Genomic DNA, 25,727 nt, shown 5'->3' with positions numbered 1-25,727 from the left:
AGAGCTATGCTGATGCAGTACTTTAAAACCGGCCAAATGAACGGCTGCTGCTGCTGCTGCTGCTGCTGCTGCTGCCCTGCTTTTCGTTTGCGAGATAAGATTGATTCTAAAGAGAGAGAAAGAAAGCTGTGATGAAAACATGCTTTACTGCTGCGGAGGAGACAGGAACGCTGCATGGCTAGCAGCTCAGTCAGCGACCTGCTGCCACAAGGTAACGCACACAGGTAACAAATACCCTGATCTCCCCATCAATATCCATTCAGTTAACTTCATGAATTTGTGTAATTCATAAGACTGGATGTACCTAATGAATATGAGAGATAATGATGATAAATAACACAAGACTTTTTACTATTTTCATTTATATGCTTTGGGAACACACAGTGCATATGTGATTTACAGAGTGTGAAACCAAGGGTTGTATTGCCCAGACACAGAGGGGAACAGGGGGCAGCCACGGTTGTTGCCGTTTTAATTCATCTACGCAGCAGTGTAGTAATTCCAACTAACCCAACAAAAGCCGTATGTCGTGTGCTACTGGCCATCTACAACCATTACTGTCATCTTGTAGGAATATTGCTTTTCTGTACAATCACACCATCAAACTTGTCATGTTTCTGTGAGTTTTGTGGCTCTGACTCATGAGGCTGACCTCAGACATGCAAATGACTTAATCACATGAGTGTGGCAAGAGGGCAGCTCCTCGTGTCCAAAATATTTCTTGTAATTGTGAGAGCCAACACAAATCTCAAGCTAAATCGTGTAAAGTAACACCAGAGAGAGAACTAGGCCGGTGTCAGTACCGTGGATACATGCAGACCGGTGAAAGCAAGCAGTAACAGCCACTTTTGTGAAACCAAATGCTTTAGTGTCAGATGGTGGAACATACTGGACTCTGAGTGGACTGCTGCACACGCCGATGCATTAAAACCACTTTAAAATCAGCACCTACACAAGTGGGTACCTCTGGTTATTTACCTGCTTGCTAAGCCCCAAATGAAAAAACCATTACGAATGTACTGTGCTTTTAAATCTGCCGTAGTCCCGCCCTACGGCGCAGGGACCAATCAGAAGCCCCGACACACGGCCCCTGTGCGGCTGGCGGACCAATCCCAGCTCGGCTGCCATCAGCAGCAGCGCAGTCCAGTTGTAGCAGTCTGCCCGCTATCACCTCCAGGCGAGCAGCGCAACAAGCCGGACCGCCGTGCCGCCGACACGGTCTATGTGCACAGAAAATGCCCGGAAAGTGACTCCGGAGGCTGGCAGGACTGTCCGGACACCGGCGCTGGATTCCCTGGAGATCTTCTGGCCGACTGTCTCGAGTCTCCTGCGCCGTATCCGCAGCATTAGGTGGGTTTTTTTGGCGCTGTGTTGTTGTTGTAATGTCCCTGTGCTCTCCTTCCCCTTTAGCCCGTGAGCTGCGACAATTAAAAGCACAGTTTGTTACGGAGGGAGGGGGGTGGAGAATAACCTTAATACGTCGTCTCCTCAGCCTCCTTCCAAGCCTCTTCAATGCGGGTTACATAATTGCTGAGGTTTGGCTTGTTGGATATGAAGACTGGAAAAATGACCTCGGCTGATACAGTCACGCACCAATGAAGCTCGTGTCCAAGAAAAGCGTTTCGCCGGGATGGAGGGTGACAGATAGCGGCTTTCCGAGCCGCCCTCGGGGGCAGCGCTGAACCGCTAAACGTGCCTCTGTCGACAAACCTAGTTGGGTTACACACACCTTGAAGACCACCTCTGAAGCAACTCTGCCTCTCGGCATACGGCAGGGCCAGCAGTCGGGACGTGATTCAATTCAATTCAATGCAATTCAACTTGGAACAAGCCCTCGCTCGCTGCTGTCCCCACTGCACGTTTCTATGTAAACTACACAGCGCTGGGTGCGGTGCACAGCCGAGTCTGAAGTTTGGGCTCAATACAGCGTTACATGTGTACCCTTAGAGGGGGAGACAGACATGCCGAATTAACCAGAAGACCACACCGGTGACGGAAGCTGACACTGGCTTTGTTTGAACTGTGCCCCTTTGCTGTGGAGCGAGACATCATTTAATTGCAGTATTTTCAACAGAGTTTGGTTTGAGGTCAGCTTTAACATTAATAGATAATGGAATGTGTTGGGGTTACAGATGTAAGTGTTTTGGCCCTTGAGTGCAGCAAGGGTCGGAAAAAGTGATCCTGCCTCAGTTAATCACATTGGTCGTGCCCTGCAAAGTAGCCCTGAAGTCATATACTGAAAGGAGAATGTATTGGTGACATGTTACAGCTCCACACACGCAGAAAATCATGTCTGTCAGACACCAAACAAATTCAGCACTTTGTCCAGCTGCTCCTTAATGCTGTAGTGGACCAGAGATGGGGTCTCAGCTAAGTGCAAAAACTGGGCATTCACATGTAACTTTTCCGTCATTTTCAGACAGTGGTGTTGCTGTGTGACACTGTTGGGCGTCTGTCCCGGGCTGCTGAGTGGAATGATCATCACCACCGATAGATAGCTTCATTTCCCCTCCCATTGCTTTTTGAAGCTGTCAGACTGGCAAGCAGATTCAGGAAATACTTGGCTCATGTGTCAGAGAAATTGTTCAGTTAATTTAATGTGGCTCGCAGGCTTACAGTGATGAATATTTATTAAAATACTTTGGGTCTCTCTTAGAAAGCTGAACAAACAGTTTCCAGTGGCCCGCGAGAGGCATAGACTACCAGTCTCATGGTAGCCAGGAGCACATCTGCTGTGTGCAGGTGGTCTGTGGGGGTGCTGGTGGGGGTTTGCTGCGGACTTTAGTCCACTTGAATGTGTATGTGTATGTCTGTGCGCTGGCTGCTCCCAGTGGGTCGGCTTCCACAGCTGCAGAGCTGGATCAGTTGGACTCCAGCTCTCTTATGCTCTCATTTCCTAGCCTGAAAAGGATACCCACTGCTGCATCACAATTATTACATTCAGTCAAGCAGCTGTCCGACCGCTGAGCCCGGCCTCGGTTTCAGGGCCCATATTTATGAGGCTCCTCCAAAGAGCGCTGCTGAAGGACTTACTGAGGTGGGGGCCCACATTCATCAAACCACCCAGATTAGCGGTGCTGATGGCCGGATACGGCAGAAGGTTTCCTGCGCAGCTCACTGTGATACAGGAGATTGACGGATCGCAGTTTGATGACTGATTGTGAGGACAGAGGCTTTAATTGTGCTCATGTAGCTGCAAAGGTTACAGCTGAGATAACAAATTGTTTTGGTTCTTTGCTGCCTTTTCATCATGTTTGCTATTTCGGGGAGTTTTAAGCCACCAAGCAGCAAGGAAGCAGCATTAAAATCCCTCTGATGGGAAACAAGAGAGCATGGCTGTCCGTGAGAAGTGTTCAGGAACAAGTCCGCTGGTGACCCACTCATTGGTCAGGTTTCCCTGGAGACTTGTGGTATCTCAATGGGACATGAATGGCTCCATTATTGGGTCTCTTGTAGATGTAGATGTGTAACTGCATGCATCAGAGAGCAAAGTTTTGAATGTCTTCAAACTGGGACAAGCAGAAATCTGCAAACGACAAAAAAAAAAAAGTACAAATTTGAAAAATGCAGCTCTCCCTTGTCTATGCTAAGCCCCTCCCACCAGATGACCACAGGCGATGGCGCAGGAACATGGTTGAGTCATGCCGACCGAGACTGTGATCCTGATGCTGTGACACTGTTAATCAGCAGATCTATGAGAATCACCACTCTGTGAGGCCCTCTGAGACCATGAACTGTGATTTAATAACGTTGGCTAGCGTTCGCTACATTAACAACAACTGGAATTAGCTGCAACCTTTGGCTGAAGTTTAGCAGAAAGCTAAACTATTAGCATCTTTCATGGTAAATCTACGTCCACAACATATGAATGTATTGTAAGGGGTCTGATATTAACGTTACATCCTGACACAAGCTAACGAAGCCGTCAGCACATTCAGATGTTCCAGGAACATGAAGGCAGCAGCTTCATGGTGAAGTGCACTGAACACACTTGTTCCAACGCTGGAATAGAAACTTTTTCTGCAGGACTTTCCTCCATTGAATCAGACTTTCAGACACACCTGAAGGGACGTTTGTAGAGCAGCCAATAGGAACGCTCTCTCCCTCTGAGAGGACCTGTGATTGGACAAAGTCTCCTGTCAGGGGCAAGATTTACTGAAGCCTGAAAATGGAGCCAAGAGGAGCAGCACAAGGCCGGTTTTCTCTTAGACCACCTGAATTACAACATGATGAGAGGGTATTATGGGATATTTACCCAATGACACATCTGCAGACTGGGTCTGATTTTGATCCAAATGTGTACAATTGATGATGAAGAGAAAAGCAACAAGCTGTCTGCGAGCCTCTAACCAGAAAATGCTTGGCATTACTTTAAAATGAAGGTTAATAGTAAAAGGTTAATATATCATCAGCATTGTAAACATTTCATTTCCCGTTGATGCACCAATCAATTAGTGTCTCAGTGGTGTCACCGCGAACGTTCAGCAGGGTCATTTCCTGTAAAGGTGAAGCATCGGTAACACGATGAAACACACTTTAGAAATGGACTCTGGCCTCTCGCACTCAGACATGGTGCTGAAAATTACTCATTGATTAGTCGAGTGACAGAAATGATCAATATAATCGATTAGTTAATGTCAGTTTTAACAAGTGACAACTTTTAGCTGTAACTTTGAATAAATATGCCCGTAGCAATGATAAAAGTTTGTTTTTTAATTAGATTTTCGTTTCCATTGTTACATTGTAACCTTGACATTTTATCTGTCCAGTTACTTAATGCAGTAAAATGAGTGTAGTTTGTAATTAGTAGAAGCTCAATGTTGTTCGTATTACTAACATCTCGTACAGGATCTGTAACGTGCAGGCCGCTCGTTTGGTCCTGGAAGAAAGAGAATGAAGACAGTCTCCAGAGCAACACTCCCACACCGACAGGCCTCACAGCCCAGATTGTGTCTCACTGCTGTACAAATTTTATTCATACTAGTTGACTAAAGGGTGCACACTCAGCACAGAGCCCCCTCCAAACACACACACACACACACACACACACACACACACACACACACACACACACTCTGTGTGTAGTCATGGGCAGCAGATTTACTCCCCCCCTGTTTGTCAGCCCCTCACTTCCCTGATTAGTGGTGTGTCATTCACTGTTTGTAGCCGCTGTGCTGTGGCACTGAGGATATGTCTGCTGAGTTGTCGGCTGCATGGCGGAGGTGAGGTTGATTTAAGGGAGTGATGCGTTGCTTTAACGGCGGGTATTGAAATTGATCGCACTGAATGCAATGAGCCACCAGCATATTGAGATGATTGTAGGCAGGACTGCAGTAGTTCGACGTGTGACGACTTCCTGTGTGAACCCTTGGAAGACATGAGCTGTGCTTTTGAGTGTATTGACACAGAGAGGTTTTGACCCCCCCCCACCAACAGGCCCCCAGCATACCCACCAGGCCTGGAATGAAGAGTCATTTTAAGGGCAAGGCCCCTCAGATTTTTAATTAATATGAATTTATTATGGCATCTCCACCAAGGCCAAAACCAATGGTGCTTAACAATGAGTGATATTACACTGTATGAAGACAAAACAACACATCAGCATTAGGAGTCCGTGTTAACAACATTAAACAATATGAATGTGGAGATACAAACATTCAGCTCCACATGGAGGACGTTCAGAATTCTTTATGATTACAGTGTGTAAAGAAGGTAAATATTAGTCCATGAAATATGAAAACTAAATTAAAAATAAAGGGTCTACACATTATAAATGACATCAATAAAACTCAATATATCTTAATCAAGTAATCAAAATAGTTCTGTAAGATGCAGCGGTCTGTGTGAGAGCCCAGTTCATTTTGTTCTGTTCATCACAGCAGATAATTACCTGCTGTACATTTAAACTCTCACTGCTTAGCACTCACAGCTCGTCTTCTTTTAGCGACTTTCCCGCAGGTGTTTCCACTCTGTTCAGCTGTTAGCGTCAGTTCGGCTTCTGTCTCCCCGTCCTGCTCGGTGTGTCTCATGTTCACCCCTCTGCCTCCTGTAATGATAACGGTACAAACTAAATGGAGTCTATCTACCGTTGGAGCCGAGGCTCCCTGGATCGCCCAGAAATGAGCAACATCGTGGTAAACTTTAACCCAGTGTATTTATACTTACACTGTCCAGTGTTTAGCTGCTTGTGCTTCAGTAGTAGGTTAGCTGTTGATAATTATGTCAGTGTCAGCATTATAATGCTACTTGTGGTAGTGAGAGAAATGTCGTGCTAATGTCCAGGTGATGATGGAGACTCTGGGAAATGTAGAGTTTGTTCATTTGCTGCCTCACATATACTTTTAAATGAAGAAATCCACAACTTTCTTTTAAGGACACGACGGCCAAAAACTGGGCCGACCAAACTGGCCGTGGGGGTAGTTAATGGTAGAAAGGGCAGTATGGCAACACTCCCGACCCACTTTGTGAACCAGGAGGCTGGATGTGCTGCAGAGGCACCGTGGTGACATACTACACATCTGTCACCTTGACATGTCAAAATGGCTTCAGTGAGGTAGATGGCTGGTGACTGTAGTTCAGTGAGCCCTGCTGCCCTGTGTGGACGGATCTGTATTGATTATGTTTTTCATTTATTTTGTCACCGTTCTAAATATGCCTGTGGCCACTGTATGTGTCTTCATGTGACCGTCTTGTCCCTTAAATTACAGGGACAAGTGACATCACAGTGGGTACTGCTCTTCACTGTATTGTGTGCTAGTGACAGAGCGGTCCCACTCATTATGATGCAATCTGTGGAAAATCCCAATCTTGTTGGGACTCGATGCAGACGTATGGGCTCAGAAGTAGTTAGAGAAGCTGATGATGTGTTAATGTTGGTGCTGTGACTTTAGCCTCTTGCATCCTTCTCGACATGCCGGCTTAATGTGATTAATGTTATGACTGATAGCAGCCCACATTGTTTGTACTCTGTGTACTGTAAGTGCACCATGCAGAGAGTATATATGCACATTAGAAACACAGTGATAGCCAACATTAGCTCACCGCAGAAGTTTTGGTCTCCTGTATATGTTGGCTGACATGTAATGTATTTTTATAAACCCCTAAATATCTTTCAGTCACAAAAATGCCTTATCAGTCATGCTATACCTCCCATACATAGTTAATGTATCCCGCAGTTTGAAAAACTTGTCCGAGTGGTGCGTTCATGTGTAAAATCAACAGCTAGTTTGTGAATTCTTAATGCTGCATATCAGGGTCAACCACCACAAACACATCCACAGCTGGTGGGAAACCTGAATAAACAGATGACGGTAATAGCTGGATTAAAGCACTCCCATGGTTCACGGTGGGACGGTTTTCCTTTAGGCTGGACCGTGCTTCACGTGCCTGTTCTCTGGTATACCTGGATGGATTCTGAGTATCACGTTAACATGATCAGTTCCGGTGTTCTGTTTCAAACCCGGGTCCTGACAGGAAGTCGGAGCGACCAGGCAGCTTGTTTGATGCACAGGGCATGCCCACAATGTCCTCTTCAGTTTTGTAGTGTTTGTGTGTCAGCTGCTCCCTGAGCCTCTGAGGTTACCAGCAACACCGTCCTTCTCTCTGCAGAGCTGCACAGTGTTTATGTGCCCCCTCATAAAAGAATCATTCCTGCATCAGCACAGAGCAGCATAGATGTAAAGTCACTCCAAGTGAAGCTGGACTCTCTGATATATTTTGTATAGAGACTTTTTATTGATGTCTCTGAAGAGCTCCAACACGATACTGTTCACATTTGAAAGGCAGGGACACACATTAGGACTGTTGGACCAATTCTCTATATGACTTGGATGTAACAACTGATTGAAGTTGGGCCGGTCTACTCCAGTCTGGGTCTTTAGATCCAGTTACTGCCAGTCATTCTCCTAAAGATGAGGTAGAGGTACTGGTGAATAAATGACTTTATTCCTTTGTTTTACTCGTAGGTTCACCCACTTGTAATTCCCTCTGTAGGCTACACAGTCCTATAGGCCTCTCCATCCAGGATCTCACCAGACTAGACTGTGCTTTTTTGGCCTTTTCAGGCCAAATGTTACTGCATATAAACAGCGGAAGCTTCTTGTTGCTGTTTGTGTTGGGACAAGAACAGACAACAGTTGATCTACTGACGGAGCTCCAAGTGTATTTACTTCGTCATCAGTTTCATGCTCCGTCTTAACTGTCAAAGACGGACAGCTGATGTCTTCTGGTAGGCTGGTCGGTCGATATGCTGTCCAACCAAATTCTCACTAGTCGGACAATTGCTGGTGTTACTTTCATGAGGAGAAAAGACCTCTTAATCCTTTATTTTCATGTATTTATTCTGCTCTGATTATGACCAGTTGTTGACCAGAGCCTTACAAAGACTAAAACATCTTTGTCCAGTATTTATAGGTGTCAGCTAGTCTTCAGCTTCAGTTATTGAGTACTACTAGCATATTTTTTTTTTTTACCATACATACAGTTCCCATGAGTCTTTGTAAGTCTGCGGTCTGAATGTTTGTATGGTCTTCCTTTGGTACATATTAAAAGTGTGGAGAGTTGTCCTTGACTAAGGCCAGCAGCCTGTTTCTGCTGCTCCCCTCAGACATGAGTCGGCTGTGTAATCACGCCGGCACCGCTCAGAGTCTCTGCTCAGAGGCGGGGCTAGAAACTATGCAGCTAATAGTTGAAAGGTCAGCATTCACAAAAACCAAGCTCAGGATCCCACTGCTGTTCCTCCCTTTTCAAATGGAGCTCCCTGTAACGTGATATCTCTGTTCAGTCAAGCCAAGTTCGCCCCCACACGTCAGCAACAATGAAAATTTGTTTCTTGTCCTTTCTCTTCTGAACAAGGCGATCTAATGCTGTTAGCAGTTCACAATGAAGCAGCCTCTCCCTGTGCTATTCAACCACTTAGTCTTTATCCTCTGCTCATCCTTTGCCTGTGATTTCATGGGTGTGTGTGTGTCATCTTTTATGTGGAAGAAGGGGACCAAGTGGTAACGGTGCATTCAAAGCACCTCATTAATTTGGTTCAAACATTTAGGCTGTGAATTTAATCCAACTCAATAAGATAAATATTGTCCCGTCGCTCCAGGCCCAGCCATCAAACAAACATTAAAGGAGATGAATCTCTCCATGGGGTGGGTTTTTCTGCTCGGAGGAAATGTCAGATTGTCTCAGCTTTAATTACACACCATCCATTCTGAACACGCAGGCCCCGTCCCCAGGTCACAAACAGTGTGACAGGTGCATAAGCAAATGAAATCCCCGAACAACCCAAGGTTGACTCAAGGTTTGTACAAATAATGTGGGAGGAGGATGGCTGTTTTCCCTCATCCCCAGTTTATTTGCCCTGTAATCCCTGCAGATAATGCCTGGGTGCAGAGGAACAGTAGCCGTGCACTGAGGAACACAAAGTCGCACCATTGGATTAGTTTCCACGAGCCGCATCATGACTTCACTTGAACTGGAATTTGTCTCTGTTGCCCAGAGAGAGACTCGTCTTCTCCCTGTCATACGGTCTAGCTAGAGGTTGATTGGGTTTGCTCAGAGCGTGTTATTTATGACGGAGCCCGAGGGCCAGAGGTTGTGGACAGGGTAATGGCCACAGTCCTGCTGATTGATCCTGCAGGAATGTGCCAGATCACAGATCAGATGGGAAACTTAATAAAAGGAGGATCATTTGTCAGTTAGAGGATGACATTTGGAGACCACAGCTGCACAGGCACGGCCGCTGATCCGACTCCTGTTCTGTGTAACACTGTAATTTACGTTCCCAATGTTAACTAAATTATACTCCAAATCAGGTCATGGATACTGGCGGCTTTCTTTATGTTGAGAGTTATTGAAAGATAATGCAAGTGCAGAATGAATGGACGGAAAATAATGATACTTATCAGTGCTATTGTGGTGGTGGTATTTCACCTGGAAGATATTTTACAAATAGTCAACGTTCTTTCTCTTCTGCTTTTAGCTTTGAACAAGGACATCCTCACTGAAACCCCCTGAAACATCCTCTCCAGGTGACACTGTGTGTCATGTGGACCTGCAGCTCCACTCTGATCTGCGTCTGCATCAGCTTCAGCTTCAGATGCTGCAGCTTCTGTAAAGTTTGATATTCCGTTGTGAAGCTGCTGTTACTTGCTAAACATCACACTGAGTTTGTGAGTGAGCTACAAGCTACCACGAGGTGCTTTGCGTTAAAGAAGGAACCACTGCAGTAAGAGAGATAGCTGGCTGAAAAAATCTCCTACCACTGACATGACGTCTGGCTTGAAACAAAAAGGTGTCCCCATCCTGTTCTGACGCACACTGGACTGTTAACAAGTTAAACCGGTAAAGAGCTGCAACTGTGAAATAACTTAAACAACTTAATAATTAATGAGTCGATTAGTTCATTCCCACAAAATACATCAGTACCTATTTCGATCAATCAATTTGTCAATTAAGTCCTTTTTCAGCCTCTCAAATGAGAGAATTTTCTCCTTTTTTCACAGTTTGGATTCTCATAACAGTCCTTATTGTGAGAAATGATAAATGTCTACACCATAAGATATAATCTGGAATATTTGTCACACCCGAGTGGTCATGTCGACACCATGCTGACAGGCAAAATATCATCTTTAAAAAAGGCTCATGGTTTTCCACAACTGCAGTTCATTTACAGGATATCATCGCGAAAGCGCTACATTTATCAAATGTAATTTCCATCTGTGCTGACACACCGAGGTGAGCGCTGTGGTAGATCAGCCTGCACGTGGAACATGTCCTGAATGTCTCCTGGTGCCCACAAACGGGCAGAAAACAGCCGTAAATACATATAGAGTATATATAGAGCTGTATATATATATAGAGTTATTTCAGTGAGCTTGATTACTTTGTCAAGTGTGAGGGTGGCAGTGTGGCGCCCTGGCTCAGCCCCCAACCTTTGGTTTATTTTGAATCTGCTGAGTTTCCCCATAAGAGGTGACAGACGAAACAAACTGTGTTCAGCTCCTGACAGTGTTTGACAGATTACCTACAGCTGCTGGTTTGCCTCTACCTATGACAAACGGAGCGATCCCTCATCCACTAATCACTGGAATGTAACCATCTAATCGAAGAAACCTCTGAACCTGGCTGACAGTCTTATCAAGCAGCTGATTTCAGACCAGAAACAACTGAGAAGTGAGAGGAAGCTTTGGAGAGTCCTGCTCTTCCTGCTACCATTTTCTTTTCCTTCTCAGTACCACAGACCCCTCTCAACAGGGCTTCATGAGGTGCAAAGTCGCTCTCGTTATTAAGTATCGATGTGGTTTGGTTTTGCCGTTGTTCAGAGGGGAGCAGCCTGAGCCTGCGCTGCCTGCCCTAACAGATCAATGGGAAAAATATCCTGTGAGGAGGATATAATGTCAGTAACAGGAGAGAAGAGCCTCAATTAATTTAACACAAACACATTTCAGCCCTGGTGTAAGGTGTAACACGACACCGCTCTGCACCTCAACCGCAGTTCATCAGTCAGGCGTTCAGACGGCTGCAGCTGTGAGGAGAATCCAGCTCAAATCTTAAGCACTTTTTCTTTTATTTCATTGTTTTTATAATGTGGTACAAAATGATTTAAGACTAAAGTACACAAATACATTTGACCACACATCGACACTGTGCCGTCTTGCTTACAGTTTTTCGTTTAGAACAGTTAGCATCTATCTGCCATCTCAGTAGGGTTCAGTAGAGTAACAGGGCTTTTCCAAATTATTTATAGAGTTTTCAAAATGGTAAAGCACCAAAACTTGGAATTGGATCCATGGTCAGACTCTTAGGACATCTTCATATTTGGTACGATTGCTTCGTACCGTGCCTGAGTAGTGGCCACCGTCCAATCAGAATCTGAATCAGTCAGATTTAAGACATTTTATTATTCGCAAGCTATATTTATTTACAGCACACAGGTTTGTCATTGTCTGAGAAGAAGGGGCCCTGGGGAAACGGCACACCCCTCTTGTTCTCCCACTAACTAAAGGTGTTGGCACCCTGGCATGCTTTGTGACTCCCTCTCCCTTAACACTTAGTCACCACAGAGAGGACAGAGATGTGAGATTATATGGGTGGGCTGAAAGAAAAGACAAAAGCAGATGACAGGAAAAGAAAGAAATAAACATTGTCAGACGCTCACAGTGAGAACTTTTCTCCAGCATTTACACATTTTCTACATTCCTCGGCCACAGAGCAGAGGGAATACTTTCTCTGCAGCTTAGTCCTGCATGAGCTCCCTCTCACAGGGAGGCTAATGCAGGGAATTAGCATTAATGTTTTGTTGTGAAATGCTCCTCACTTGTGTAACTATGAGTTAACAGTGGAGGATGTTTGCTTAAAAGTAACAACAGCTACTTGGCTCATTAGGCATGAGTGACCCGCTGAGAAGAAGTTGGCAACATGGTGTCAGAGGGGGAAACAGATGGTAGTGTGGTGCATTGGCCTGCCCTGGTCTGTCCCAGCCTGGCTGAACAGACTCAGATGCACCGCAGAATATATGGACTGATTTCACTCAGTTGGATTTGTTTTGCTGAGAGTATGCTGATTAAGTGATGCTCGGTACACTACACAAGAATATATTCTCATCTTTTCCCTTTTGCAGTTCTCCATTTCTACAAAAGTAGCATCATCACACTTCCCACACCCAAATGTTATCATTGTGTTAGTGGCTTCAACTGTTTAAACCAACCACAAATACAAAGATTTTGTTAGACTGGGCACCTTTTTTTTGTTCTGTGTTAAACATAATCTCTATGTCTGGGGTCTTGGTTTGAGAGCACTTCATTTAAAAACCAATACTTAATCTGTGCACTGTAAGCAAATCTCCTCCTAGAAACACTATAATTTTGAGCTTCAGCCTAATTAATGTTCATAACCTAAAATGAGGCATAGAGTGCAATTTGTGAAATCTTGTAGAAATAATGGGCAAGATACTGGTGGTAGGTTAAAAAATAGCTGGCATAAGAATTGTGATTCTGAAAGCAATGCATCAAAATTGATATGCAGAAATGGCGTCTCGCCTGGATATTCGTTATCCGTTATTCGGGCTAAATCTTTGTCAGACGATAGCGGTAAGATTGCCCAGAGACTAATGTTAGCAGACTGAAGCGCTGGCCACCAACACTAGCAAATTAACTGGCAAACCAACACACTCTGCAACAAAACTTGAGCCAACTGTAGTTACATCCATGTGCAGGTGCAAACGATGATGGAGTTCTCATGTTGGCCAACAGTGACAGAGATGATGATGAATTAAATCTGATACCATCACTATCCAAACCTGCAGTCTTTTTAAAAATTAGTCAGCACTCCAATTTATCATACTCCTGTCGCAATGTTCTTAGTCTTAGCCAGCGTGTGGTTTTGTCAGGGAAGGGCACGGATGGAAATTGTTGATTTCTGCCTCCGTCAGCAGTGGATGTTGCCTGCCAAACATGTACTCTGAAGAGCGTTTCTAAACATAGCTGTGTGTGAAGTCCTTGGGATCCCTGTTTATCTTCAGACTTTCACATTCTCCCAGGACACTGAATGCCACTCAGCAGTTCTGTATTTGCTGGGAAGGAACACAGTCGATAATAAAAACTTCATGAGTTAGAACAAAGAAGGTGACGGTGTCTTGCGTCATTCTTGTTGTGCTCTTCCCGGACGAAGATGCACCCAAACAGTCCCTCGGATAGAGGAGGGGGGAGTCGGCTGTTCTGGGTTCATTGCTCGGCTGTGATGAAGAGCAGCCTGTCACATGGTGTGGTCAGAGTCCCTGCTGTGGCAGAGCAACGCTGACAGGGCCTGTTAACCTTCATGCACATGATGACGTGCACCGTGTGGAAACGGACAGCAAATAAGGTGACTGGACTATCTTGCTATGCTTGTGTAGCTAAAACATTAATTCTCAGACCATATAAGTGAAGCTGTACGTTATTACTTTGCGGGGAAAAATTTGCCCAGTGCGAATTTCCCATCCCATTAATGAGCCGTGGGCAGCCTGATGGTCGCTCTCCATGACGTCTGTTGTGCTGCTTTAGAACGTCACTGATGTGACACAGTCGGTGAAACTGCACCACTTCTTTGCCTTTCTTCACACTGACAGCTCTAATGAGTGGTGGACTGGGCACACATATTGATATGCAAACAAATGATTCAGGGTGCTTCTGCACTCATTGATGGCTAACTGTGGGACTGGAAATGGGATTTGTGTGCGAGTGAGTCATCTCATGTCCCAGTTCCGCAGTTGAAATTCATAAAACACAACCATGCTTCCACACAGATTTAGAAATCTGAGAAAGCAATGTGTCTGCATGTTTCTGTCTTTGTGTAGATTTCACCTCGTAAAGAGTTTTACGTATCTGGTCCCAGCTCTGAGTACTGAGTATAAGCACTCCTGGCACCAAACCTGGATGTGCTTTGGGGTTAGAAGAAACTGACGCACCCAGAGGACACTGACAGAAGCGTGGGGGGAACTAGCACAAAGACGTACTTGATGTTACTCAAAACCACAGAGAATGCTTCCAGGCAGGCCCTAAAGTTGTTGAAAATGTTTGGAATTCTGTTTAAGAAGTTGATGTGTAAAGATTACACAGCCCCGAATGACAAAATGACCTTAATTTAGCAAAGGAAAAGGTTGCTGATCTGTGCCCGTGACAGATGGACATCAAAATTCACTTGAATCATGATTACTTAGTTAATACGCACACTAGTGGTGAGGCAATGCTGGACTGTACCACTTTGGTCTGGGATGAAATATCTCAACTTTTGGATGGATTACCATCATATTTGATACAAACGTTCAATACTTTGGTGATCACTTAACATCCACCGCCATGACTGGTCGAGTTCTTTGTCCTCAGTTGTACCTCTGACTTAGCAAATTAAGATAGCAGGGGAAGTAGACACATATGCTAAACATCAGCTTTGTCACTGTGATCACGTGTGTTAGCATGTTGACATTAGCATTTAGCTCAAAGAACAGCTGTACAGCTTGGGAGAGCTGCTAGCATGCCTGTTGACTGTTCATCAACTGTCCATCAGTGGACTTTAAGAAGCAAGACCATGGAATTACATTTTGAATACGAGAATGCACCCCTACATGTATTAGTGTTATCTCTCTTTACTCTGCTGTGACAGCGGTACTTTGCCCATCTGCAGGCTTTGTCGTCCACATGCTCGTATATATAAAAAGCAGATTAACTAAGCCTAGTTATCCATATACTTGGAAAATGAATTGGTTTGTTTCCCTGAAAACAATCTATCTGGGGCCCCCATGTTTCTTGATTACCTGGTGCAGAAATCCCACTGGATCCCAGTTACTCAGGTGCACGTTAACACACTGACTATGAATACCTGGCCGGGTGCTCTGGCATCCTTGTAGTGTTTCAGCTATGATCTCTCAATGAATCTCAACTGATTGCAAAGACGTGACCTTGTGACTGGTATCTGTAGGTAAAGAATGAGAGGGGTGGGGTTGGTCTCTGAATTTTGCTTAGTTGAAGATCTATCAGCGGACACAAAAAAGTCAAAGGTAGTCATGACTTGTTAATCACCACTAGTAATTTGTATTCTGGCCGGGTGAACCTAATAAGAAAGGCACACCAGGCTAAATCTGGGCTTTGCAGGTGAGGCTCTGCTGTGCAATGACCTGCTGTGACTTGCCTTCGTCCGTCACCCCGTCCTCTCCCAGCCAGGCCATTTGTTCAGGGTGACTGTGGCTGCAGAGCCAGCACAGAGAAAACCTTCCAACAAATAAGCTGTACTAAGCCTTCAGCTTTTACATCCCTACAGCAGAGGAAAAGCTGTCAGCCAACCCGCTGTGGTGTGTTAAATTTATGTGTGGGAAGTGTGTATGTGTGTTTATTGTACGAAGGTACACATGGCCCTATCTACAGAACGCATGCCTATGTCAAAATTATAGGCTGAAGGCTAAATGTCATAGATGATGTATGAACTAACAGAGAATCAAAGCCAGAGAGATAGAGCTTAGTAAGGTGGAAAATAGTGTAGAACAACAAATGTGTGTTTAACCCAGAAAAGTAGAAGATCTGTGACTGAGTCTTGGTCATTTGTCATTTGTCAGCGGGCATCCAGTTCTGTCTAACTCTCCATAAAATGTTTGTGAGAAATAGTTCATTTAGTTTTTCTGGTGGCAGCTCCATTGTCATATTTGTCTTTGAACCAGTTCTGTGTCAACTTTGTGATTTGAGGCTTTCTGCAAAGTAAAATTGCACAGTAATATTGGCCTGAGATCAAAAGGCCTGTCAGATACAGAGAATGCGGTGATCATTCTTCCTGACAAATTTCTCCTCTGTAGATTTGTTCTGTGACATGTTTGATGTGCGTGTGATAATGATGGTGGAGAGAGCTGGAGCCTGACATCTGTCCTTTGAGTTATTTTAAAATCTGGGACATGAAATGGTGGGTTAGGTTTTGTGATTATTACGATGTCCTGGCGTATAATCTGAACTAACGGTGACTTTTTGTGTTTTGTGCCACAATCCAGGCCTCATGGAGCTGGGGACTCGACGCCTGCTGTGCACAAGGGAGCTTGATCCATGCCCGGTTCCCAGGAAACAACCATAAAGGGTGGGAACCTTAATTACCCTTCAGTTCCTTTTTCCCATCCCTCCCCCTAAATTCCCCCCGTGGTTATATTGTCCTGTCCCGTCTGTGGCCTGCAACATGATTGGCAAGCTGAAACAGAACTTGCTGGTGGCCTGTCTGGTCATCAGCTCAGTCACAGTTTTCTACCTGGGCCGCCACGCCATGGAGTGCCACCATCGCATCGAGGAGCGCAGCCAGCCAGGCGGGATCCTGCCTCTGTCGGCGCTGGGGGGCAGCATGCGGACCACCTTACGGACAGGCCAGAATCTCAGCACGCCTTTTGTTTACAACAAAGACATGCCGCTGATCTTCATTGGTGGCGTGCCCCGCAGTGGGACCACGCTAATGCGTGCCATGCTGGACGCCCACCCCGAGGTGCGCTGTGGCGAGGAAACGCGCGTCATCCCACGCATCCTGGCCATGAAGCAGATGTGGAGCCGCTCGGGCCGGGAGAAGATGCGCCTGGATGAGGCTGGTGTGACAGATGAGGTGCTGGACGCCGCCATGCAGGCCTTCCTGCTGGAAATCATTGTCAAACACGGAGAGCCTGCCAACTTTCTCTGCAACAAGGACCCTTTTGCGCTGAAGTCGCTTTCTTACTTGGCCAAGATCTTTCCCCGTGCCAAGTTTGTACTCATGATTCGTGATGGCAGGGCCTCAGTCCACTCCATGATCTCTCGGAAGGTGACTATCGCTGGCTTTGACCTGGGCAGCTACCGGGACTGCCTGACAAAGTGGAATCGGGCCATAGAGACCATGTACACTCAGTGCCTGGAGGCAGCAGACAAATGCCTACCTGTGCACTACGAACAGTTGGTCCTCCATCCTGAGAAATGGATGAGGACACTGCTGAAATTCCTTGACGTTCCTTGGAATGATGCTGTCCTCCACCATGAGGAGCTCATTGGGAAAGCTGGAGGAGTGTCTCTCTCCAAGTAAGTCACGCTGACAGCTCCTGCAATATCTTTTTCTTTTCCGTCACCCAAACCTCAAGCCCTGACGTCTTGTCTTCTGCTCTGTTAAAGGTTCAGTTAGGCTGCCAATGGGGCTCCACCGCGTCCTTTTTCAAAACAGCTTGTAGAAGAATCATCAGTGGCTCTGTTTAATTAGCTGGAATCTGTAGACTGATTTGGTCGAGTTTAGGTTAACTTCTCATTGTTTGCACTGTAATTGTAGTAACTGCAGTCTTGCCATACTCTGCTTATTGTCACTGTGTCTTTGATCCCTCTCATTTGTATCTGTGGGAGAGACTTGTCTGTGTTGTTACATCTAGAGTCTTTAATTTCAGAGTAATTACAACGTAGGCCCTCAGGATGCCTTTCTAGAATAGATTTTCCCTTCAAGTAGTTCCCTCGAACTGAAAAAGCCCTGTTGTTGTCTTGTTGTTTCATGTTTGCTGTATTAGGGTTGAAGGAGCTACCTTGTGAATGAAGGTTAATGGCCTCCTGTCAGTACCACTGTACGTTTAAACTGAGCTACGGGGCTATTAAGGTACTTAATTATGGTTTGGAATGTGCTGTATCGTGATGTAGATTGGTATCTGGATATGATATGGCCTATATTAGGATATGCGGTTTGGTCAGATCACACAGCCCCACCACCAGCGAGGACACACTGAATCACCAACCATCACTATGTCACACTGTGACTCATCTTCAGTTCATTTTTCGTCAGAGGTTCCTTCACGTTTTGGACCCACTTGGAATACAGTTCCAGGAAGCTGTCTGCTCCTCTGGCTCTGTGATAACAAATGAATCCATGTTGATGCTGATAATGAGCGGCAATTTCTGCATTTTACTGGATGCTTCCTCCACAGCTGCAGATGAATTAAATAGCTCATTGCTGACGTAATGGTGGTGAAACACTTTGCTAAGTTGTTATTCAGAGGCTCTATGGGGTAAGCTGGGCCTGCCATATATCACATTCCCAGTGCAGAAAGAATTGGCTCGGACATGCCCATGTCTGCTTAGCCTTTGACTGCTTGACCTGGAGGGGAGAGAAAGTATGGATTGGTTATAAGCCTGGAAAAAAACGACATTCAGGCAGCAGTATGTCAAGCCAAAGGTATCACTTTCTATCTAATCTCAGTTCCTGCAGGCCTTGACAATAAACATGTCCCTCTGGCCTTGAAATATATCCTCCCCATGTTTTCACAAAGTCTCCAGACTTTCCATCATTACATTTCATTTGGAAATGAAACATCCTACTACTGCTCACAATGAGGAACCTACTCATTAGTGACTTAAAACGCATGAAATGATGTCTGCACTACTGTACTGTAAGCAGGTTTCACTAATGGCCCTGCCTGGTGTCAGACTTGTTTTGGTTTCAGTGATTTGGGAGGTTGGCCTCTGGAAGCCATTGAGGAAACGCTGAAGGGGTGCAACCTCATTCCTTGCCTCTGTCTGGCCCCCTCCGCTACCACCCTCTTCCTGCCACGTAGCACCAAAACACACTCCATATTCTCTGGAGACATTTGGGCCACGTTTTGTTATTGTCTGCGTATGAGAACACTCATGGTTTTTATTAAAAGCTTTGCATTCATCGAGCAGTTTTCCCTCTAAATGCCTTCTGCCTTTACTTCTCTATGAACTCATCCCACTTCCTCTGTAGTAAAAACTGAGGCTAGATTTCCTTCCTCTGCTTGGAAATTTCTAATTTGCAACATATTTATTTCATTTCTCTTTCTTTCTTGCATTCCAAGAGTTTGATCCATTTGACTATGAGACAAAACAAAGAGCTAACAGGGATGAAAAGGCAGAGCAACAGTCAGCAATTAAGTTCACTTTTGGGCAAGTCTTTATTCAGCAGTGTTCAATGGGAGGTCTGTTTTACTGGCCATAGTAATAATTCACTGAAGAATAACATTGGTTTTTAAAATGTGCCCTAGGTAGTTGAAGAACAGAGTTACAGCAGCTCATGTTGTATACAAGGGTATGTTCTTTGTTGCACTACGAGACAAGACATGCAAATGACCACAGACAGCACACAGTGGCCTCTTTCACCAATGATTGAATACAAGTAGAGCAGCAGCGGTTAGCTGATTAAGTGATCGACGTCATATAAATCTGCAACTATTTTACTTTATATCATTGTAATCTTGTGGTTTAGACAACATAGTACATTAGATAACAATGTCTCTGGGTGGCTCATTTCTGTTGGACGGCTACATTCGGCCATTATTATGATTGATATTAAATCAAGTGAGAAACTTGACAAATGCTAACCGGAGTACACAGCTGCAACGATAAACAGTTCATCCTCATAGGGGAATGTTTTGTTTCCAGATCTTCTCCAGTGACACTGAAGGACTGGGAGTCCATGTCAAGGACTCTTCAGCAATGCTGATATTTGCTGACACATGAGCTTGAAGCTACTCGTGGTGGTTGAAGGGAGGTCTTCTTAACCCTCAAGACTACATCTACATAATGAAGAGATTGACCAGGAGGCCTAAACCTGTTCGTAACACCAACGTCCAGACAACATGTCCCAAGCACATTGAGCCATTTAATCATTCGAGCTGTTAATGTGTGTTAAAACATTATAATCTAATTCCTTTGTGACAATGACACAGCTGCCAAGCTGCCGACGTCTTGATAATTTTATTCAAGTTTACATATTGACCTCTGAGCTGGAAACATTGTTCAAGTATTACAGCGTTTCCTATATTATTAAGCTTATTACATAGAGGGCTTATAAATAGTATCACTTTATCTTTAGATTATGCTGCAATACTCAGTCTATATCTTGATATACACATTTTCTAACACTAACCCTATAAAAGGTAAACAAAACACCAAATGGTTGTATTAATTAGATTAGCAGCACTGGTGTAATGTAACAAAGTTACAGGTTGGTTGTAATCTTAACTCACACAATATGATTGTAAATTATTTTTCTGGGTTTTCACATATCCATTTTTATTTATCATTGTATTTTTAGGGACAAGTGTGAGTGATATACTTGCACTGTAGAGCCTTGAAACAACTGCTGTGCCTGATTTTTGTGGTTGTGGATGAGGTCATGGGAAATGAAGGGGACCAAGGAGTGAGGTAGACGAGGCAGCTGTAGTCAGATCCACTGCCACCACAAACCTAGTAAAACCCTGGAGTTAAAAGACATGTATATCCAACTGAGCATGCTCAGCTCGGCTTTCACTTTATGATTTCATCACTGTGTCTGAGATCAGTTCAGTCTTTGAGTCTCAACTCACACTAAATGTTAAAACCATCTGCTCCATGTCTATAACAGCTTGTACCAATCACAACACGACAGGTTGTGTTGTTTCATTGTACAAATTCAATAAGTAAACCCGGTTCTGCTGTGATGCTGTAACACAGAACACGCCCAGTAAAACGCCCACTAAAGTGGACTTCAGGGTGAAGCTCAGAGAAACCTGCAGCTATTAGATGTTGGTGGTAACAGATGATCAAATGTTTATTTCACATCAAATCACAGTACAGAGCTTATGGCAACACAATTCACACTCAATCTTGTAACCACCCAGTGCACATCGTGTCACCAGTGACCCTGATAAGAGGCGCTAAATGCTGAAGGTGAATGAATGCTAAAGGTTTAAACAGTAGGTCATCTGTACTGAAGCTAGAACTCCAGTAAAGTGGCACATCGTAAAATGATATAAAGCAGTATCTATAACTGAAAGCCTTCATCATTGGAGATGTCCCAGGCCACTCCTGCGGATCACTTCTGATCCTTTTTACACTGTTGTAAATTTCCCCATCGTGGGACTAATAAAGGAATATCTTATCTGCTGCGGGACTCAACGCAAGTCTCACAGGAGCGGGGAGTCAAAAAATAAGATGTAGGATTGAAATGATCGCTGGTTCATTAAGAATAAACGCCTCATGTCCAGGTGGGACATTAAACAAGTCCTCTTACAAGAATGTGAACTGGACAGACTGTTCACTGGTGTTACCGTGGCGACACAGACATGGTACAAGACAATCATTCAGCCAAATGATCTCCAAAAATCAAATCCAGGTGTCATTTTTGAATCCAGAAGTGCTTTATTACTGACAGGTGTGCATTAGAGAACTAGGTTTGATTGGGATCCTGTTGAGACCCAACAAATCCCGGGGGAGTGGATGGTTTAAACTCTGGCTCTGTACACTGCTCTACGACAGCAGGGCTCTGCAGCGGGAGCATTTCATTTTATCATGCAAGTGAAAATGTGAATACGAGTGCTTGAAATCTGATGTTCGGGTTGGTAAAATTTATGGATTTGCTAAGCTCCGACTCTAACTCTCTCTTTATCACCAGCAAAGAGCAAAACATCCAGCTAGCAGCTTCGTGTTTTTAACGGTCACGTTCACCAGTTACAGTGACAAACATCAGCCGTCACTAATTAATGGTAATTCCATGAGCAACTTGACAACAAAATCAAGCTTGTCGGTTGTCTCTGTAAAGAGCTTGTTGTAAGCTGGTGTCTTTACTTAACGATCAACGATGTTTTGTGAGCCAAGAAGCACCACTCTGTAATAAAACTGTACAACCGCGAGTTAAGTTGAATGTTTTTGTGGTTCCCACAACTCTAGCAGAGTGATTCGTCTTCTCTCCTATCACTTCACGCCACAGTCAGGAGTCACACTCTCCAAGCTGAAATAAGGATTAGTCAATTTAATAGTTTTAAACCACGACCTCCACTATTTAGATCAGGTCGCTTATGAAAAAATGAAGAGTTTACGACCCGTTTCTTTGTCCTAACGCTGCTGAATCCTTAGAAATACACCAACCAAGAAGCAAAGATAACATCTTTTTTTAACTAGAATATGTAACCAAGCTGAGAAACTCAAAAGCTGATCTTAAGATGCAGTCAACTGTGTTGTGGCTCAAGTTGAGATACCATGGAGACGTGCAAGTGCTCTTCACCTGCGTTACTACAACACTGAACCGCTACGACTCATCGGCAAGGACTCTTGAGCTTCAGAGAGAGGCCCCAATGTCCTTGCCTCTCACAACACTCGTCTGATCTGTAGTGTCCAGACTCTGTAAAGTCACCTTCACTGGTCACGTTTGAACAAAACAGAGTGTGTTTTTTTTCCTAGTACAGCTACACCAACATTAGAAAGAGAAAAATAAAAGTGATGCCACCATGTACTAAATGTCTGCACAGGGAGGGAGAGAGATAAGAGCTCTTTTGGATCCAGATGCAGATCTGTGGTCATTTAGTGCACACGTCACCCTTCCACAAATTGATTCCCATCAAATATTAATGAATGCGGACCTCAGCCAGAGCCCTGTGTGCTGAGCTGAAGCTAGACATAGAGACACTGCATGTGTACATCAGTCCAGATGCTTTCAGACACAACAGTGATTTCCAGGCAAATACAGAATCCCTGTTGGATTGATCTCACATGGTTCACTGAGTGGGGAATTCACTTTCACCTCATTTATGCCGACATCTGACATATTGGTGTCCTATCTGCATCATTTTCAGTTGACATAATATGTCATGCTGATCAAATAAATAATGCCAGTTTAGTCTGCTTCAGACAATCAGCACAGCTGAGTCAGTCTCATCAACACTCTGCTATGTTATTTGATTTGGGCTCAGGAAGACGAACTCTTCATTCTCAGTCTTGCAGTTAAAGCATTCAAACCTTACAGGGATATAAAACAGAGTTGAGTGACAAATTCTCAGATTTGAGAAGCTGGAACCGGCAACTATGGTACTACTTGGTAATTCTGGTTGAAAAGTAACTCAACTTGTAAACTTGTTTGGACTAATCGACTACTTGTTTGAGCTCTAAACTAGACCTATTTAAACTGCTGACAAAAGATTCAAAAGGTCTGAAATCGCACTGTGATGCTACTACACTACTACACTACTACACTACTACACTACTACACTACTACACTACTACACTACTACACAAAATATGCAGTGTCGACTGAAGGCAGTTGTTGTTGCCAAAGATGCAGCTGTGTGTTGGAGTCTTGAGACATGGTTCCCTTTCGCAAATGATTGCAAATTGCGTCAGCTTCACAGATGATTGTTACTCGTAAATTTCAGATAAATTGTCCTCTCGCATGCTCACGTATTAAATACGGAACAAATTAATATGAGGGAAGATTATTTCATGCTGCTGGTCATAAAATTGGTGAAACTGTTCCTCTGAAATCCAAATCACACATTTCGACAGTACGTGTGTATGTGCAGTTTTGTTGAACAGCTTGACTTCATGATGACAAATCTTGAAAGCTTGTCGGTGCCAGAACTGGATGCACAGAAGAAGACACATCTGCTCGTGTGTATATGATAATGTCGTCCTAAAGGTTGTCACTGAGCATTCTCCAGTAGGTTTTATTCAGTACACGGTCCACATGTCTGCTTTAAAGGCTTTGGCCCAATGTCATCGCTCTCCCCTAAATGGGTCCTGATACAATTTGATGTAAGAGGAGTCCAGCCACAAGTAGCCTTCAGGGCAGCACAACCACCTTTTACCATCACAAACATTTTGCCCCACCTCCTCTCAACTACTTTACCAAATGCATTAAAGGCAACCCCCATGACACCTGGCAGAAAATGCTTCTTGCCCTCCACAACCACCAGCACTCTTTGCTCTCCACCCTCCTGCAGCTTCGGGTCTCTATCTCCATGAAAATCTCAATCAGTGGGCAGCCAGGCCCCAGAGAGGGACCTTGTCTGAACATTAACATCAATTACTTGGCCTTGATTTAGTGGAGGCCCTGCCTAGCTGAGCAACTTGCCCCATTACTTATCCCAGACCAGGGCAACATCCCATCCCTCCTCCCTAACCCTCCCTCCTATTTGTGATCTTGATGTCTCTATCCCATTCTTTCTTATCAGCCATTGGTGATACAGAACACCACCTTGGGTAAAGGAGGCTCACCAATGAATAATTGACAAGCTGGAGGCCATTAAGAGCATCAGCCTGAAGGGAAGTGGTCATGTGACGGGCGAAAGGGTTTTTGTCACATTACATTTAAAGCTGAGAAGAGGAGACTTGTTTTGGAGGAGCTCTGGCATCAGAATGGCTGAATCCCTGCAAAATGAAACACCACCGTTAAAGGTGCATGTGTGACTTTTACTGATAAAGACCAACAGAAGCTGCTGCTCAGGGCCCGTGAGGTGATGCCTGCCTGTACTTGGACTCTGGAGGAGCTCACTGGACGTTTAGCGTCTGTCTGTTGCTCTGCAGAACGTTATTAAAACCGAGAACATAGAAGCTCATGTGATGTTTACTTTACTTCATGTTAAGCTGCGCATTTTGTAAATATATTTATATGTTAGCAATAGTAGTTTATATTTATATTTTATTTTTTATCCTCTTCTTTTTTACTCTTTGGCATCAGTGTGGATGGCAAAGTAAGATTTTCATTGTACAGGGAAACCCGTTTCTGCACTGTACACATGATAATAAACGCTTTGAATCTTTGAATCTGAATGTGAACGGACAACAACAACAACTTGTGAGGGCACGTTGGAAAAGCCCAGTGTCACAGGCAGCAGGCGTCACTGACGATCCGTTCCATTTCACAGCAGCTTCTGTGATATCAGTTTATAACATTACCAACTTCTGTTTGTCTTTTTATCAGTAAAACTTGTGCCACAGTGCGCAGAGCTCAGAAGTAGTCCCCTAATGGCTTTACACCAGTATACCACATCCTGCGAGCCGGACTATCTTGTTACTGACTGACAGCTGGTGGGTAGTCGAACTAACAGTTGAGCTGTTGTCATAACTTTCCAGTTAAACACTTCTAAACATATTACATCTATTTTTTAGGTTATCAAGATGAAAAGGTCTGCATTGAGCCCCCCCGAATTCAGGGCTTTTCTTCTGTTTTCGTCTTTAAATCTATTTTTATCAGCTGTGACAGTGTCAGCTGGTATGTTTTCACCTTGTCTGGTCTGTGTGCGTGTTGTATACATTAAATATATATAGATTTGTGACAGTGATAGTTTTGCAAATGTGCAAGATGCAGTCACAAGTAGTGTACTTTGTAGCTGATTAAATTAAATAGGTTATATATCATCTCTTTAGATATTGAGTGCAGTATTTCACTAATGCAATGCCTTATTTAAAGGTCCTATGTGGAGTTTTTGAGTTGTAGTGATGCTACTGGTGTGAAACTCTGTG

The 25,727-nt window shown here is 44.3% G+C and overlaps 1 protein-coding gene across 4 annotated transcripts in view; it reads left to right on the top strand.

Annotated features, from left to right (window-relative positions):
• Window positions 1–1,164: 1,164 nt before the first annotated feature.
• Window positions 1,165–25,727, top strand: part of tpst1 (tyrosylprotein sulfotransferase 1) — a 43,619-nt gene continuing 19,056 nt past the window's right edge. For all 4 annotated transcript variants that reach the window (XM_070829887.1, XM_070829886.1, XM_070829885.1 and 1 more), the window contains exons 1-2: window positions 1,165–1,350; window positions 16,505–17,540. In XM_070829887.1, the coding sequence (XP_070685988.1) occupies window positions 16,684–17,540 (857 nt within the window). In that variant the 5' untranslated portion in view covers window positions 1,165–1,350; window positions 16,505–16,683. The remainder of the gene's footprint in view (window positions 1,351–16,504; window positions 17,541–25,727) is intronic.

Source organism: Pempheris klunzingeri, chromosome 4 (genome assembly GCF_042242105.1).
Source record: "Pempheris klunzingeri isolate RE-2024b chromosome 4, fPemKlu1.hap1, whole genome shotgun sequence".
Lineage (NCBI taxonomy): Eukaryota > Metazoa > Chordata > Actinopteri > Acropomatiformes > Pempheridae > Pempheris > Pempheris klunzingeri.
This window is presented reverse-complemented; position numbering and strand designations above follow the sequence as displayed.